The sequence below is a fragment of the Euprymna scolopes genome, chromosome 14 (assembly GCF_053919585.1).
Source record: "Euprymna scolopes isolate OS-2025 chromosome 14, ASM5391958v1, whole genome shotgun sequence".
Taxonomy (NCBI): Eukaryota; Metazoa; Mollusca; class Cephalopoda; order Sepiida; family Sepiolidae; genus Euprymna; species Euprymna scolopes.
In genome coordinates, this window is record NC_136495.1 from 23,910,869 (window position 1) to 23,929,679 (window position 18,811).

Consider the following 18,811-nt stretch of genomic DNA (forward strand, 5'->3'; position numbering starts at 1 on the left):
CTATTGCGCTTTGATATCGATGGATCTGTTGCGCTTTAATAGCGATATCACCATGCAACAATTCAACCATATAGTTTTTAAGTTTTCAACGTTTCCATGGCATAACTTGGGAATACTTCACACAATATGGAGAAGTAAGGTCTAGATAACTTCGTTGCATACGCATGTTCTTATCTAAGATGTAATTTTGAAGCGTGTCTTATTCAGCCTCAAAGCCGCCAATCTAAGTCATTGTTGAGATGGTTTATTCTCCGTTGACTGAGCTTTGGTCCGTATAGTCCTGTGCAATTCTATTAGGTCGACCCTCCCAAAGCTTTGCCGTTTTACCTTTTGAGAAGGGGTTGGTTTATTGTTAATCGCCTGAGGCGTCTGTACCTGGGAAGGCCGATGAAATTGCATTTATTTATTTATTTATTTTTTTTTTTGCAGTTCAGGGTGCTATTCCTTTACGATGCTGACTCATCAAATCCCACTTTGCTGAGCTTGTCAGCTCTTCTCGCCGTGGTGGGGAAGATAAACATATTATTTACGTTCACATTATTGATTCTATATATATATAGTAGAGCCCCGAGATACGTCATTAATATGTTCCAGGTTCGGGATCGTTAGGTGAAATCGCCATATGGCGGGGCCTAAGCAAAATTTTATACAGTACATATTAAAAATTAGTAGCAAAATACAGTACAGTATTTAATACACATGTATATAATCAAATAACATTATAAATAACACCGTAAGGCGAGGCAAACGCCGTAACCAGGGATCGGAAAAACATCGTATTCCACATCGTAACCTTAAAAAAAAAAAAACGTATCTTGGGGTTCTACTGTAAATAATTTTAATGTTATATCAGAAATAAAAGTATTTACTTACACGTTACTGGCAATAAACAATTAAAAAAAAAAGAAGACATTTAGATGTAAAGCACATAACATCACGCTATCAGTATTTGAATATATAATTTACCGTTACACATGTTATATTATTATTGTTACACATGTTATATTATTATTGTTACATATATGTTATTTTTTTTTTTTTTAAGATAAGATCGATAGTTTGAATTATTGGAACTACTTTTGGTTATTACTTTCACTTTTAAATTCTGTAAAAATGTTCCAGAGTTCAACACGCTTGTTACTTAAAATTCGGGTTTGTTTTACTGTACACATAGATTCGAAAAAGTTGTCATAAAACAAATATATAACAAATAAATGTTATCAAAGGCAAGATAAGTTACTTTTCTACCTAACTGGATATGTTTTTAGTGTTTATATTTAATGTAACATGTTTATTCAGCTCGAAAAACATAGTGTTTACCTATATATTCGAAAATTTAAAATGGCAGCCGACTCTGTCTTTGAGGCGGTAAGTTTGGGAAAATTAGTTATAAATAAAAAATAGACAAAATACTGTTAGAAACTCGCTCAATATATGTTACCGTAACATAGACTGACATATATTCGGCGGGTTTTTAACAGTATTTTGACTGTTTTTTTATTTATAACTCCTTTTCCAAAACTTACCGTCTCCAAGAGAGAGTCGGCCGCCAATTTGAATTTTCCAATACATCGGTAAACACTGTATGTTTTTCAAGCTGAATAAACATGTTACATTAAATAAAAACACTAAAAACATATCAAGTTAGGTAGAAAAGTAACTTATCTTGCCTTTGATAACATTTATTTGTTCTATATTTGTTTTGCGACAACTTTTTCGAATCTGTGTGTACAGTAAAACAAACCCTAAAATTCTTTCGATCTCTATTTAAGAAATAACAAAAAAGATTTTCATACTTATATAGATAAGAACATATGTGAACATCTCAGTTCCAAATAAATGAAAAAAAATCTTTGATATACGTACGTCTCAGGCAAAAATAGATATCTACACTAAAAATTATGAAAAATTACAGAGTAGAATTTTAATAAAAAAATAAGTTTGCGTATTTTGACAATCCGCCATCAATATCAGCAAGAATCTCGTAAATCAGGGGGAGATAAGTCAGTCTGTCATTTACCCAAGCAATAATAGATGGCAAGTTGGCAAAATACGAAGACTGAGTTTTATACTTAATTAAAATTATGTACAGTATTTTTTTTTTTTTCTAATTTTTGGTGAGGATACTTATTTTTGCGTGATTCATGAGTATCAAGTCGGTAAAACTTTTAGTCGAGTTAAAATTTTATCTTGTAAATGAAAAGCTGTTAATTTTTTTTTATAACCTTTTCTCTAAATAACTGGATTCTTTCTGTCAACGAGCTAATAAATGTATCGCTTATGAAATTCTTTAGTTTTTTTTATGTGAATTATGAATCTAACTCTTGTTCAATCTCTCGTGATAAGCTAAGGCTATAGTGGAATGATTTTGTAACTCTCGAAATAAGTGATAACCCGAGGGGGCTAGGTCAGGAGAATATGAAGGACAGGGCAAGAAAATCTAAGAAAATTTTTGTTCAGTAGTTCTGTGTGAAGACAAAGATTATGATAGAAGATTACTTCGTTTCAGTTGACTAAAGAAGGTCACTTTGGGGTCAACATGGGTGGGAAAATGTGAGAAATTCTACAATCATAAGCATGTTTTTCATTGGCTGATTGGCCACCCACTGTCTTTGTTTAAGCCAATCAGATTAGTTGAGATTTTAACTGCCGAGCGTTGGGCTTGGCGGGTTTTTGATTACCTTTTCCCTTTTCAGTCAGTTCCAGACAGACAGCCGTGATGGAAAGATGGAACTCAACTCTTTCATTAGAGGCATTTGAGCGCCTCTACCCTTCGTCTCCTTGAGACTTTATTTTCTAAAGTTTAGTTTTTACTGGTTTGTAGAAGGGACAGTTTAAAACCACTGTAATTTAGGTTAGGCTAAGTTGTCTCCCAGAGACTTTGTAAGGTCAGAATTATTGATCTGTCTTTAATGACTTTTTCTTTCAATTTAACATTTCTTATGAACTGTGATGTCGAGAATTGAATCAGAAGGCATCATACCAACCTCTTCAAACTGCTGTAATTAATCCAATCTTCGAATAGTGCTGAACCCGAATTTCAGTACTTTTCGAGGTGTTACCAGTTGTATACAGAAGCAAATTAGACATTTCCTTTTTTGCAACGAAGAACGAATAAAATTTGTTTCGAATAAAATTTGTTTCGAATTTTAGAGGTATACTTTATTGTAAATTGTTACTTTTTTGCCACTGTCTTGGAGCAAAAACAGGCGAGAAGATAATTTCTCATAATGAATGATGTTTTAATAATAAAAAACAAAAAAAAAAAATAATATGCATAAAATAAATTACAGTAGTTTTAACCTGTCCCTTCTACAAACCAGTAAAAACTTTTGCATCGACACCGACCTGATGAATGTAACTTCATACTGTATAAACAACAGAATTTTATTTTAAGATGTTAGACTAAAAAAGTGATTTTTGAATGACTAAAACATTTATTGTATCCGCTTGGTACAGTCACTATATACGTATGTGATGTAACACCGGTTACCTATTTTCGACGAATATCAGTTTAATTTTTAAGGTGGAGGGGGACAAACAAAAATAAAAACGAATAGAAGTTAGTCATGAAGTTGCATATCTTTACCTGACAACGTAAGTTGAAATTCCGTCAATTCTTTCAAGGTCAAAGATAAAGGTTATATATGATGCGGGACTTCATTGGCTACAATATGGGCCAAGTAGCGAGTGTCTACGGTGGAAAGAACCGAAGTGATTGTCGAAATTATAACTTTTATCTTTTTTGTTAACTTTGATCTAAATATCCTTAAATTAAATTAGTTTTAGGATATTTTAACAAAGTTTGGTGGCGATTAGTCAAGTGATGTGGACGCTAGGCTATATACAAACATACATAGCAACAAATTCGACCAAAACCTGGCTGTTCCAATCTCCTAAAAAGCAGGCGAATTAAAATAACCTCATTAGCGGATAGAGCAACAGCTTTGATCTTATGGGCATAAAATAAAATTAACCCTTCTTTTCCTTTAGGTCCATTTGGTTAGGTAATCACACGTAATCACCTAAAAAGGTGAAATATTGTATTATGTAGGGGATTGTAGATGAATGTTTTATTATACAATAATACCTAATATTATATTATTAAAGGATATTATTATATTACAAATCAGTAGCAAATGTAATTACCCCCCCCCCCCCCACTTTTTATTTTTTTATTTTTAGACAAGAAAAAAAATGGGACCTGATTTTGAACAGTTGCGTAAACTACAATTTTATTACAGTTTATTTCCTAGAATCGATTTTATCTAACCTTTGGGAGAGTATTAAACGAAATGAAAAAAAATATATCCCTATAGTACGAATGAACATTTTTTGGAGAATTTTTACGACGTGCCCAGTGCCCACTCCCCAGCGTAGTATAAACACCCCACCCACCACATATTAAGAACGGCTTTCGAAATACCCCCCCCCCCAATGTTAAGAACAGCTTTCAAGGTTGAGCGTTTATTTCGAAAGCCGTTCTTGACATGGAGAGGTTGGCTGGGGCACGTCGTGAAAATTTACCCATTTTTTTTTAAATGAGAATCTAATAAAATTTATTTTAATAAACAGGGCAAAAACAAAACAATAAATAAATAAATAAAATAATAATTAAAAAAAATATTCAACACTGTTTTCTACCGAGGTTTACAAAGACAGAGTTAACTGCTGACATCTTAACTCGTGTTCAGGTCGGGTACTCTCAAAACCTAAAGAAGAAAGACGGCAATAGTCGCAATAAGTCGTGTTTAGGCAGACACGCAAAAAAAAAAAAAAAAAAAAAGGGGGACACTTTGTCTAGGGTTAGGGTAAGTGAGGTTGAGGCTCTCAGTTGAGGGGACAAGGTCGTTGGAGGAGAAAGAAGAGGTTAGGGTTAGTTTTTTTTTTTCTACTCTATTCCTTCCTCTTCCCCTCCCTCAATCTAACCCGTATTCTTTTGGGGTAGATATAACTTCTCAGGTAGAGAAAAGGCAACGATTTGGGGACATTCCAGTTATATTGCCCCCCCCCTTCCCTGAAAAGAAAAAAAACGAAAGAAAGAAAACTTTTATTATTCGCACATGTTTTTTGACTGGTATCACAGACATACTTTGGGGCTGAGAATATAAATAAGTTTTTTTTTTTTTTTTTTTTTTTTACACGGAGTAGATGGAGGGTGGGAGTAGGGGGTAAACCCTTTAGGGAAACCACGGGCTGTTGTTATTTTCGATGTTTTTCAAAGGAACGCAGAGACGTCGACGGAACGTCCTATTTTCACGGAGGGTCAACTAAATACTCCTTGTTGATCCGTCAAAAAAAACAAAAAAACAAAACAAAAAAGATTTTTTTTTTTTTTTTTTGTGAGTTAGATATTTACCCCGTCCTCTTTTATTATTATTTTTTTTTTTATTCATCTCTTTAATAAGAAATACAGAAACGAGCCACTAGCACCCTTTTAAATAAATAAATAAATAAATAAATAAATAAAAATAAATGTGTCTGTCATCTGTCCTCTCCGTTGGTTTGTTGTTTGTGACACTGTTGGGAAGGAGAAGGTAGAGGAGGAGTCAGCGGCAGCAAAAACAAAGAAGAAGAGAAAAAAAAAAGGGGTCACTTGCTCAGGCAGTTGGTGTGTGTTACACACGCGCAGGCAAGTTTTATTTTTCCTGAAAGGGGTGGAATACTTTCACAGAAGAGTGGTCGTATGGATTTTTGCACCGTAATTACCCAACTGAAATGGAAGAGGTTTTTCCAAAGAGATTGAAATTGATGAAAGTATGCTTAGAGGTAATCAAAACATTTATTTCTTATAAATTATTTGCGACAACAAAATATATTACCAACTTTTTTGCATAACTAACTTCGCAAACTTTCATTTGCTTCCTATTTTTATTTAATATTTTCCAAGTTTCCAACGTGTTTTCTGAAAAAAAAAAGAAAGTGGCATATGATTTTTTCATTTTAGAAAACCATCCTCCCAAGAATTACTTTATCTTCAATCAGAAGGAATTTGTTTATTTCCTGTCGCCTGAGGCGCCCCTCCCCTATGATAGATTCCAACGAGTCCGATCTAGGCTACGTTTGCAACCATACAACGTGCATCCTTTATGGAGTAGAGGAGTTGGATTCCTACATTATAATCTAGTGTCTAAATTTCTGGGGGGGGGGGCAGGTAAATAAACAACCCCTGTCTTTATAAAGGGCACGTTTGCATTTTAACATCTCTGTGCAAAATTAGAAAGCTATTCTTAAGGCAGGGAGATGAGAGGAGACTTCCTTTATCGTGGACGGAACTCTAATAATAAACGTGGGAAAAATGTTAAAATGCACAAGTACCTAATAAAGTCTTAATTTATACTCCACGTGAAGTTTTCAACACAAACACTCAGGGACGTTGAAAAAATGAAGCAAGCAATGTTTATACTGCTATCGACCGAGGAAATAAAAACGATCGAAATAACGTTTTAGTGTATTTCTTTTTACACATTTTTTTTTTTTTTTAATAAACTTTTAAAGTTTTTAATTCCCATTGGATGGCCCATTAAAGTGACACTGCTTGGAAAATCTGATACATTGTTAACAAATATTAAAACACGCCCTGTTTGTGATTGGCGTAGTCGGTGGGTGGCCACGTTTGTAACCGTTTTCAACAGTTGCAATAACAATCCATTCCATATTTATTTCATTTCACTAATAGTTACATTTTAAGAATCGCTGCCATTTTTTTTCTAAATTGATAAACGCTCCTAATTCATTTGTTTGCCTCCACTCCGAATGTGTGTGTGTGTGTGTGTGTGTGTGTGTGTGTGTGTGTGTTAGCGACATGAGTCTATCAATTTCGGCATCAATTTCGGCATAGAAAAGTATAGTATTTTGATTGTTTTGTAGTGTTTAGTGAAAAAAAAGTTTAAAAATAAATATTAATAAAATTAAATAAGGAGTATCAACAGGTTCTTCATGAAATTAATTGCGCTGCAACCTTCACCTCGGGGATAGATATTTTAAATTATTTCACTTCGCTCATATTGCGAATAACGATGAGTGAAAATTTAGTACTTACTGTGCTATTTAAATTGAATTTAAAACCGTGCTATTTAAGATGAACAAAATATTCCGGTGCTTGTTAAGATAATCGACAGATCGATGTTTTAAAATATGTCGTTTTAAACAAAAAAAACAACAGTACTTACTTGTCATGTGGAAAAGAGTAAAATATCCCCAAAATTACGAAAATTGATCGAGTAAACAATTATTTATAGTTAAAGGTAATTTTTACAAAAAATTTGCAGGAAATTGCATTTTCCATAGATGTAAACACCCTGAAGATTGCGAATATCGGGATATCTTTATCTACCTTTTCGACACTTTAATGGCAGACTTTTTAAAGACCATAACGATGGACTTATTTATTTATTTATTTTTTATTAAAAATAAAATAATTGGGTATAATTGTTCTACTTGATGAATTTTCGTAATTTTCCCATACATTATTTTCGACATGACAATTAAGTACTATTGTTTTTGCTTAAAACAATATACTTAAAAAATCGATCTGTCGACTCGATTTTAACAAACACCAATATTTGTTTTTAACGGCCTAAAATATATGAGGAAAAAATGGTTTGGAGATTTGAGTGAAACGCCGGTGAACCTGAACGAGAATAATCACCTCCCTTAAGAACGGCTTTCAGAATAAACACCCCCAGCCTCCCCATGTTAAGAACAGTTTTCGGTTTTTGCAAATTTTTCAGTGGATTATTATTGATTGGACACTAATATATAGGGGGCGGATGATTCTCGTTCAGGTCCGCTAAAACATCAAATAATCCTTTTTTTTTTTTTTTTTAAATTTTTTCTTGTCGCCAATATTTTGTCAAAACTTTTATCAGCATTTGCAATATGAGCGAAGTAAAATAATAATAAAAACAAACTTTTCTCACTCCAGGGGTTCCGCGCAGTTAATTTTATAAAGAACCTGTTGCTCCTTCTTATTCAATCTTAATTTTATTAATGTTTATTTTCCGCTAATCATTTAAAAAAAACAAAACAAAAAACAAAAAACAAAACAAAACAAAAATAATAAAAAAATAAAAACAATAGTGCTGTGGCGTGCGTGGCTGCTGTGCTTAGTAGTTAAGTTGGGTGCTTATGTAGAATACGGGGTATTTTACTTTAAGGGCCGTGTCTCACATTCGTAAAGAAAAAAATTCCTTTTGTAGATTTCGGTGTGCTTTAAAAGAATATGATAACCGTTTCCGTCGCAAATTTACCATTTGCATGGTATTAACCCCTGAACCATGCGACTATTTTCAGCCATTTCACAGCCTTCGTTTACGCTACGCGCGAGCATAAACGAAGACCGTAAAATGTGCAGTCGCGTACCAAACTGCCCTCTTATACAGCGTAGTAATCTTTGGCGAACAATTTAAAATTAGATGAAAGACAAGTAGTTTTCCAGATATTAAGCTATATAATTCTATATGTTATCAATGATGGCCATTTCTGTACGCGCATATTTTTGCCACGTGAGCGCGGCAAAAATGCTTGCACGTACAGAAATGGCCACCATATATAGAATTACAAAGCTTAATATCTGGAAAACTACTTGTTTGCGGCAAAATGCGCACGCTTACACGTACAGAAATGGTCACCACCACTGATAACATAAGAAATTATACGTATCTGTAGGGACACAGATTTTTCTTTATTTTTTAATTTCCCCGTGTCTTTATTGAAAGATGAAAGCAGAGAGAAAAAAACAAAAACAAGAAAACCTTTTAGCCAATAAACAAAAACATGCCCCCCTCCTCAGAAAGTGTGTGTTCACTTTAAGTTAAATTTACATGGAAAAGTAATCACCCACTTTTTGAAAAAGTAATTTCTTTATATCATGAAAACTATTTCTCTGCGACTGAAACGGTTAGCAGATTTGTTTTTTAGCACACCGAAATCTACGCATTTGTTTTCTCTACGAATGTGAGACTGGCCTTATCGAATACGAACCACGCTGAAATAATAACGTCATTATTTAGAAACCTATTACTGACTTTAATTAAATAATATATATATATAATATATATATATATATATATATATATATATATAAAATGGGCGAACCTGTACGAGAGTGCATTAAAAATACGTTTTTTTTTCACCTATTCTTTTCCAACGATTATGATAGATTAGTATTATAAAAGCAGAAAAAATTTTGTGGGAAAATTTTTTTAATGACTTTTAAGAAGGGGGGGGGATTCACTTTCTCGTTATAACGTTCTAATCACGTGACATGTCGGTAAAGACATGGGCAGTAAGTCAGGTAGCAATAAAGTAGAACTTTATACCGAGAAAGTGACCCCCCCCTTCTTAAAAGTCATTAGAATTATTTATTTTCAATTTTTTTTTTCTACTAATATGATACTTAAGTCTGTAATCTATGATAATCGTCGGGGGGTGGGGGAAACGGTGTAAAACACGCATTTTTAGGGGGTGGGCATTTTTGTACAGATTCGCCAAAAATCATACCATAAAAATTTAACTCGAAAATCCTATCTAAATAATATAGAATTGTTTGTATTATGCTGCATAAGTACCTTAAGTTGTTCTGAAGTAGAAGAAAAAGAAGTAAATCATTCGATAATTCAAAAAATTACTTATTGTGCACAATTCTTTTTTTTTTTTTTTTTTTTTTTTTTTTAAAATTCAATTTTCACCCCAAAAAAGGCACAGTGCCACTTTGAAATAGGGGGCTACTATCGGGGACATACGTTGCGGGGGTATTATGAGGAGAGATGAGTAGCAAGATGTCTGTTCACATTACTCTTGAACTTCTGCATGTCAGTACAGTTGGGAAAGCAGAATCCCGGAAGGGAGTTCTAAAGCCTAGCAGTTCTGGGGAAGAAACTATTTAATGTATCTATTCCAGTTCATGCTTTCTTACACCTAGGGATCTCTACTGTAAAGGGGTGGGATTTAGTAGCTTGTCGGATTTGTCGGGGTATTCATGGCGGGGGGGGGTACAAATGCTTGTAGTTCATCAGAGCATTCACCAATAAAGTACTTGTAGAACAGGCAGAGGGATGCAACATTTCATCGATAGGGCAGAGGCTGAAGCTTAAATGACAGTTCAGGACCTATCAGGTTGGCGACTCTCTTTTGAACCCTGTCAAGGAGTGAGACAAGTAGCAGATGCACCAGCACAAATGTGACAACAATACTCCATACATGGGCGAATGGTGGCCTTATAGAGGTACAGGATACTTTCAGGTGTAAGTAGCTTTCTAGCACGGTAGAAACATCCCACCTTCTTCGCAGCAGCCTTGGCAATGCTCTCAATGTATCTATTCCAGTTCATGTTCCTTGTAAACGTTAGGCTGAGGAGTTTAAAGGAAGTCCATTCAGGTAATGTGTTCTTGGCCATTGCTATTAGTGGTAGTGAAAGTTTCTTGTAATTTTTGAAGGAAACAAGCTTAGTCTTGGCAGCATTGAATGTGACCATCCATTTGTGTCCCCATTCCACTACATATTGGAGGTCATCCTCTAGTGTTTCTGCCATTTCCTTAGAAATTCTGTACCTGCCTTCTCAGGAGACCAAAGTTGGACCCAGGTCGGTTTTAAATGTGAAGAGAAAACCAGCTCCCCATTCTTGGATGATTGAGACAAAAATAAAAATTGTGTCATTCACTTGCCGATGACAGAACAGATACTACACTTTGAGGCACTTGTGCATTTTAATATTTTTTAAGAAATTTATTTTAGGAAAGTTCCATTCGCGGCAATGGAAGAGTTAACAAAGACCCCTCACATACACACCTCATGTTAATAATGACTTTCTAAATTTGCACGGGGATATTAAAATGCACAAGTGCCCACTTGGATCTTAGAACTTTTAATTTAGTTATTTGTTATTTTGTTAATTAACTGCTACTACGGAGAAGAAATTATATCTATAAAAGTGAGAATGTGTGAGGATAATTCTCAACCTATATACTCAACAAGTTTTTTATCTACAGACTTGAAATTTGGTATATAGGATATTCATACATGTGGAAAACTTCAATTGGTTTTCATTTGGAAAAAAGAGCCACTAAGGGGGCAAAATGGAAAAATTAGTATGTGGGGGGGGGTAATTTGATTTTTCTGTTTGTCAACTTTTCCTGAATGCGCATGCGTGAATGGTTCACATGGCAAATTCTTTATGTTAAAAATAAGTAGGTTTGAAACACTTTTTGAAGATCGTTTCAAGCTGGCTTAATGGTTATCAAACTTGACTCACTATCTTTTAGGTTTTGGTTTCGATCTCAGCTCGAGTATTTATTTATTTTTTATTACTTACAAGTAGGGATCTATCAATTAGCAAATTGGCCGATTATCGATTAATCGGCCGAGTAATAGGTTTTCTAATGCTAATTTATCAGCAAATTTTGTTGTCATAAATGATAATAATTATATTGTAAATGAAGACAACTCCCTCTTGTCAGTGAAAATTTATCGAAGAGATATGCATTGTCTACACCCTATTATCAAATAACGGGCATGACGCGCTGTTAATATGCAGTCTTTTACAACTGCACTGAATTTGAGGCAAATAGATGTAAGCATATGGAAAATTTCCCTCCTTTTTCTTATCAGATTAACATTATTATTTTTATTTTAAATCATTGTCAAAGTAAATTATTACTTCATCTTTCAGTTTTCATGTTGAGGAATTGTACAGTAAATTGGGACGATGTGCGAACCGAAAATAAAGCATTCTTCATCAGTCGTACTCTTGTTCCCCATTTTCAATCTCTTGCTATCATTACATATATATTTTTATTTTTTCTGGTTTAGATAATGTATATTTTATTGAGATAAATTACTAATTACATATCAGACATAAGTAATTTAAATATGTAAAACATTAACTAAATATTAATAACCTTCACTCATTATGACAACCAGTTACTGGAAGTATTTTGACGTCAATTCCAAGAATAAGAATACAGCTGCTTGCAAGTTATGTCAAACCATCACATCCAAAGGTGGCAAATCAGAAAAAACTTTTACAATGATTAATGTGTTAAATCATCTTAGAATGGTTCGTTCAAAAGTTGCAGATAAGAAAAGGAAGCACAATGAATATTCAGGGACAGACATTCCAGGAACCAATGGCAGCAACTACGAGCCTTCAGCGAAACCCCAAACTACTATAGAATTTATATTGTCCAAAAAGAAAGTTTGAGATATTAATGATCTGAGATCCATTATTTGATAAGAGAAATGATTGCTGTTGATATTCAACCGTTTCTGTAACATCTGACATTGCGTTTAATAGGCTTATTGCAAAACGGTTCAAATTAGAGCATTCCATCAAAAATGTACTTCACTGCAAAATAATTTTCGATATATTTACAAAAGTAAAGCAAAAATTCAGTTGTCTCTTGCTGAAATTAGCAGCATATCATGGACTACAGACATTTGGACAGCTACAACAGATAATGCTCCCTTTCTGAGTTTGACAGGTCAATTACTTTCAAATGACTTTGAACAATGCAGATCTGTACTTAATGTTGTTCCATTCCCTGGTTCACACACAGGTGCAAGAATAAGTGAAGAATTGCACAATGTTCTGGATGAGTATAAACTCTTCAATAAAGTTTTCTTATTCTTGCAGGATTCAGAAACATATATGGTTGCTGGTGTCAGATTATGTGATTTAGAATAGCTATCATATATTGTAACTCAGGCTGTGAAGATAACCTCTAACAGAAATATAGTTTCTCACTTTAATCGCTTTTTGTTAGCTATTAGCAGATTAACTGAAATACAGCATCAGCTTAATTTGGAAAAATAAACTTATTCAAGATGTGACCATATGGTAGAATTCAACATATGCTGAAATAAATTAAGAGCAACGAAATTTTCTTGTAATGTGTGCTGTTGATAAGATTCCTACCTTAACAACTTACCAATAGGGACTTGTTTGGTGATTTCTTCAATTGTCTCACTGGATATTATTTCAAACAAGTCACAGAACATCAACGATATCAATGATAATATGTACAAATTTAACTGTGAGGTTATTTCTGTCGAAAGCTGTCCAATCTAATTCTACTATTTCTGACTTTAGTGGAATCCTTCTTACCATTGTTGAACAATTCAGATTATTAATCAAAGCAAGACTTTCATCCCATCTAAATGATAAAAATTTGTGCATGTCTACTTTCCTAGACCCATGATTCAAATATTAATTTTAACAGATTGGCATAGAAAACATATTTAGAATTGGATTCTACATCTACTTTTCACTGATGATCAGCAGGATACACTACCCTGTTGAGGGTGAAGAAGCACGGACATGTAAATTATAACATGGCAACTTTGAAACCAACTGACAAAAAAATAACCAGTAAAAATGTCGCGATGCTTTCATCACTCCTAGCATAAGAAGACAATAGGAAGTAAAAGTACAATTGTTTCTAATTTAATTTCGGCCTTCATTTTTGAAGTGTGAAAAGTGAACATTAGCAAAATTATAACTCAATAAAAATGCTGATACGTCCAATTTTTGTGACGGAAATAAATTATCAAATAATCATATACTAATTCCAAAATCACAAAAACTATTAAAAGATACAGATCTGGAATATTGTATACCTAATCAATACATATTGTAGAATGATATGTCCAAATGTCAGCACCATGTACTTCTAAAATAGTATCTTCAAGAAAATGTAATTTTATGTAGCGCCTTTCACTTTGTTTATCATGGCGATGTAATTAAGCAAACATACATATTCAATATCAATTTAATTTTAATAAAAGAGAGAGCTGCATGTTATCGACGATAAAGTTTTTTTTTTATTATATATACAATTGGTATTTCTTTGCGATTCTGTGAATTCTTTGCTTAGCACTGATCACATTTGCCCATTTGAGGTGGTTTCCTAAAACCCTTCCCCAGTCAAACACATACAGAGAAAAAAAACTTCAGTTGTCCTTCTTCAATGCTTGTGGCACAAATCACTTGCTTTATATTGTTTATTAAATCGTTAGATGAAAGTACAGACTAGTTTAGAAAAACATCCTCTTCTCCACATGTTAAGAAATGGGTTTCCAACATGTTCTCTGCATAAGTACTATTGTTTTTTTTTTTTATTGTTTTAACATCTTTATTTTATTTTGTATTGGCTTTGTTAAAGTTAACATTTTGATTATTTACAAATGATTTATTTCCAGTTGGTGCGGACCGTTCTGCTTTACATTGAATGCACAGAAAAGTCCCTTCTGATTTAATGTTTACCAGTTTTAAAATAAGCAAACGAATTTGACTGTTTTTCAGAATAACAGAATATTTTTTATCTGGTAAACATTAATCAGAAAGAACTTTTTCATGGCATATGTGTGAAGCAGAATGATTCGCACGAATCGGAATTTTTTAATAAGAGATACATTCATGTTTTTTTTCTTTTTTATATGAGAATTTGCGACGCTATAAAATTCCTACCTTAACAACTTACCATTGGGAACTTGTTTAAAAATTGTCCAGTTACTGAGTCCATTTGAAGAAATCACAAAAGAAGAAAGTTACAGAACTTCAACCTGTCAATAATAATACCTACAATTTTAGCTTTGATGTTATTTCTTTTAAAAACTGTCCAATCTAATTCTGGTATTTCTGATTTTAGTGAAATCCTTACCACTGGTAAACAATTCAATTAATATATATATATATATATATATATATATATATATATATATATATTATTCCTTAATTGGAATTTTTTTTTATTTTTATTTTTTTATTTACCACCTAACGAAGGCCAGAGGAAGTTGGCCGAAACGTTGTGAACCAATAAAAAGATTAAAAACAACAACTAATAAAGATGAGACTAATAGTCCGAAATAAAATAAAATTAATTCAATTAATCAATGGAAACAAGATTTTCATCCTATCTAAATGATAAAAACTTGCTGATCCAAGATTCAAATTTAAATTTGAATTCTACATCTTCTAATGAAGCAGAATCAATAGGATACATTTCTTCGAGCTTTGTTAAGGGCTAAGAAGATCAAAGTGAAAGTAAAACTGTATCTCTTTCAAGCCTGTTTAATGAATTAGCTTCTACCTGCTCTAGGTTTTGATTTGTTATTATAGGTTTATTTGAAGCTGAGTTAAACCCGGAGACTGCAACTACAAAGAAATACAAAATCGCAATCTAAACTCAAAAGGAGTAAATCCCTTATGCTTAAGTGCACAATAGAACTTCACCATTACATAGCTTTACCATTACTCACAAGAGGTGATGATCCATTTCAGTGGTGGAAGAAGACACAGGAGACCTTACCACTGCTGCGTAAACTGGCTTCCAAATATTTAAGCGTACCACCTTCATCTGTGGAGAGTGAGAGGCTCTTTAGTACAGGTAGTAACGTGTATTAACCGATGAGAAACAGGCTATGTCCTGACAATAGAGAAACTCAGTTTCTCTATTCAACTTTAAAGACTGAGGAGACTATGAGAGCAGAGGAGGCAGGTAGCAAGAATAGAAGAGGAAGTAGAGTAGCAGCTGATGCAGAAGTTCAGTTTATAGTTATTCACTGAAAGAATTACAAATTGTATTTTATAGTTGGTTTGTAATTTATTTTTTCTTATGTAATTGTTTAATTACATTCATTTAACAATTGGAAATTGTGCTTTATACTTTGTAATTTTAGTTAATAAAGGCAAAAAGCCATAATAGTGACCAGACACTTGATTAAATGTTAAGTCAGCAGTTACTATGGTAACATGTCAAAACTGTCTGAGTCACTTGGCAGTGATGAAATGATTTAAATTTTATAGGAAAAAGAAAAGTAATTAATCGGTCGATTAATTAGCAAAGTGGTTGATTACCAATTGCCTGCTAATTAATCGGTACACCCCTACTTACAAGAAGTGAATTGTTAAAAAAAAAAAAATATATATATATATATATAATACATGCATGCAAATGTATTTTATGATCGCACAACCCCAGGCAGCCCGCTAGTATTTTATAGTTTTAAAATAATTTTTGTTTGTGAAGTCCATCTGTAGTTTTCAACAATTTCTTTTATTGGGTGATTTAAAAAAAAAAAAAAAAAGAAAAAAAAAGAAAAAAAAAAGACATTATTTTTGCACCAACATAAAAGATTATATTGAAATTTTTAGCTTTACGATGGCTGCTATTGAAACAACTATATCTTCATAATCAATTAGTTGGTTCAGTTAATAATAATCGAATGACTAATAATTACGTTTTTATTTTTGGTAAGCAATTTATTAATTGAACTAAATCGTTATAAAATTACAACGATTTTTACAAGAATCACTGCTTACCAAGGCCTGACGGCCACTCAAAATAAGGACTAATGTGTGCGGTAGTCATTGAGACAACAGTGTAGTGATCGTTAGTGGTAAAAATTGGGTAGAATTTGATTGTTTATGGGGACGGTACAAGAACTTGTTTACATTGGTCTTGAAAACGACCATGTCGTAGTCAGGTGGGAAGCAAGTCAGTGGAACAGTTCCACTAGCGGGCCATTCTAGGAAAGAAGCTTTAAGGTAATTTTATTTGTTATGGCTCGTCTGAGCTTCAATCTATAGTCTTTCTGTCTCCTGCCAAACTTTTACAAAACACACTCGTCTAGCTATAACCACTATCAACGATTTCTGCCACTCTGAATTTGTACCTAAATCTAAGCACAAATTCAATGGATAAAGCTTTCCTAGAGCTGCCTGCCTGTGGAAGTCTGTTCTATTTGCCTGCTTTCCATTGACTGCAACAGGGTCGTCTTCCAGTCCAATACAAACAAGTTCTTGTTGAGCTCTTAAACAATCAAATCATACACAATTTGCACCACTAACGATTACTGCGCTGTTGACCACCGTACACTCAATTACCCTTATCTTCGAGTGTCCTTCAAGCTTTGATGAGATACGACTCCTTTGTTAAAAGAAAAAAAGGCCAACATAAAACCCGAAAGTTATAACTAATACGATATATCCGTACCTGAAAATTGCGATGAAAATTGTTTTTATCCCCAATCTGAAGTTGAGAAATTCTACATTGGTGCTATATGCATTTTTGTCCTAATGAATTCTGTGTCCTTTTTTGAAGAGTTGGTTAACTCGCACATTTAAGACTGTCCTTGTGTCTAACTTTGCTAACGTAAATTAGACAGTTGATCAAGATTAAAAAAAAAATAATTGAAGTCCTAATTTTTAAAGTTAATTTAAATTTTTACTGCATATGTGGTCAGTAAATTATGATAACAGTCCAGAATAGTTAACAGTTGAGAACTCGTAAACAAAAAATAACAAACGAAGGTGCAAGTTCAAAGTTCGACCTAAATAAAAACAACAATACAGAAAAATCTGTACGTATCCGCCCTGGAACGAAGATGCCATACTCCAAAAGATCACTGAAATTGGTCGGGTAGCTTTTGTAAACGAACGAATTCAAATTTTATGAGGAAGCGAGACGTTATTTTAATCCGCCATGTTTAATAAAGGGAGACAACTCAATTCGAACTATCGAGATCCAAATCAGCCCTGTAATGGCCACGATTTACTTATAAAGTATTTAAAAATCGTAAAAATTATATATAATTTGGAACTTTGTTTTTTCCGACAAAGATATTAACTGTCTGAGTTGTTTGCTGTTTGTACGTCATTCAAGGAAACATGTATTAGACAATAAAAAGTGGCAAGTCTTGAATTAGAATGAAAATAAATAGTGGTTTCGTTATAACCATTTGGATCCTCGATAATAGCTCGAAAATGAAACAAAATACTGGTAGACTATTACATTTTTGCATGATAGGTGATATTTATTTGATATTTTTCTAAAGTTTAAATTATTCCAAATTTCTGGATGTCATAAACTAATTTTTTTTCATACATAAAAGTATGAAAAAGCTAAAAATGGCTGACTTGCTTACGTAGAAACTAAAATGCATTCTGATAAATTCGATTTCGTAATTCAGTATTAAAAAAAATATTATAAAAAAAAGTTTAATTTAACGCTATATTGCATTTCAAATATATGAGTGTATGGGACGATATATATATATATATATATATATATATATATATATATATATATATATATAAATGATTAATAGTGTATAAAATGTTATTCAAAGCTGCCTCCATTTATATTAACGAAGGAAAGTTAGGCAAATTAAAAAAAAAATTAAATCAAAAACGTACGCATGAAAATAGATCTCCTCACACCTGAACAAAATGAACTAAATCAATTAAAATTTTATTTTTGGGCCTTATCCCATCATTTAACGCTGAAGAAAATATGAATACTTATCCACCAAATATGTATATCTATAGTCCACTCCCACCCTTTCTTGTTAATCCTTATTCTTTCCTCCTTCTCCCCCTCTTTTCTTTTTCCTTAGCTTCCTTTTGTTTATTCCCTTCCTTTTGTCCATTTTCTTTCTTTTTCCTTTTCTCTTCTCCCTTTCATCGCCCTGTTTCCCTTTCCACTCTCTCTGTCTCTCTTCTCCCTTCCCATTCTCTCTTCTCCCTTCCCATTCTCTCTTCTCCCTTCCCATTCTCTCTTCTCCCTTCCCATTCTCTCTTCTCCCTTCCCATTCTCTCTCTCTTCTCCCTTCCCATTCTCTCTCTCTTCTCCCTTCCCATTCTCTCTCTCTTCTCCCTTCCCATTCTCTCTCTCTTCTCCCTTCCATTCTCTCTCTCTTCTCCCTTCCCATTCTCTCTCTCTTCTCCCTTCCCATTCTCTCTCTCTTCTCCCTTCCCATTCTCTCTCTCTTCCTCCCTTCCCATTCTCTCTCTCTTCTCCCTTCCCATTCT

The 18,811-nt window shown here is 33.3% G+C and overlaps 1 protein-coding gene across 7 annotated transcripts in view; it reads left to right on the forward strand.

Moving 5' to 3' along the window:
• Positions 1-18,811, forward strand: part of LOC145292912 (recombining binding protein suppressor of hairless-like) — a 438,485-nt gene that overhangs the window by 167,906 nt on the left and 251,768 nt on the right. For 2 of the 7 annotated variants that reach the window (XM_080139059.1, XM_080139061.1), the window contains exon 1: positions 5,330-5,769. The exons of the other annotated variants lie outside the window; for them this stretch is intronic. In XM_080139059.1, the coding sequence (XP_079995185.1) occupies positions 5,719-5,769 (51 nt within the window). In that variant the 5' untranslated portion in view covers positions 5,330-5,718. Of the gene's footprint in view, positions 1-5,329; positions 5,770-18,811 lie in introns of those variants that run through there. 7 annotated transcript variants of the gene reach the window in all.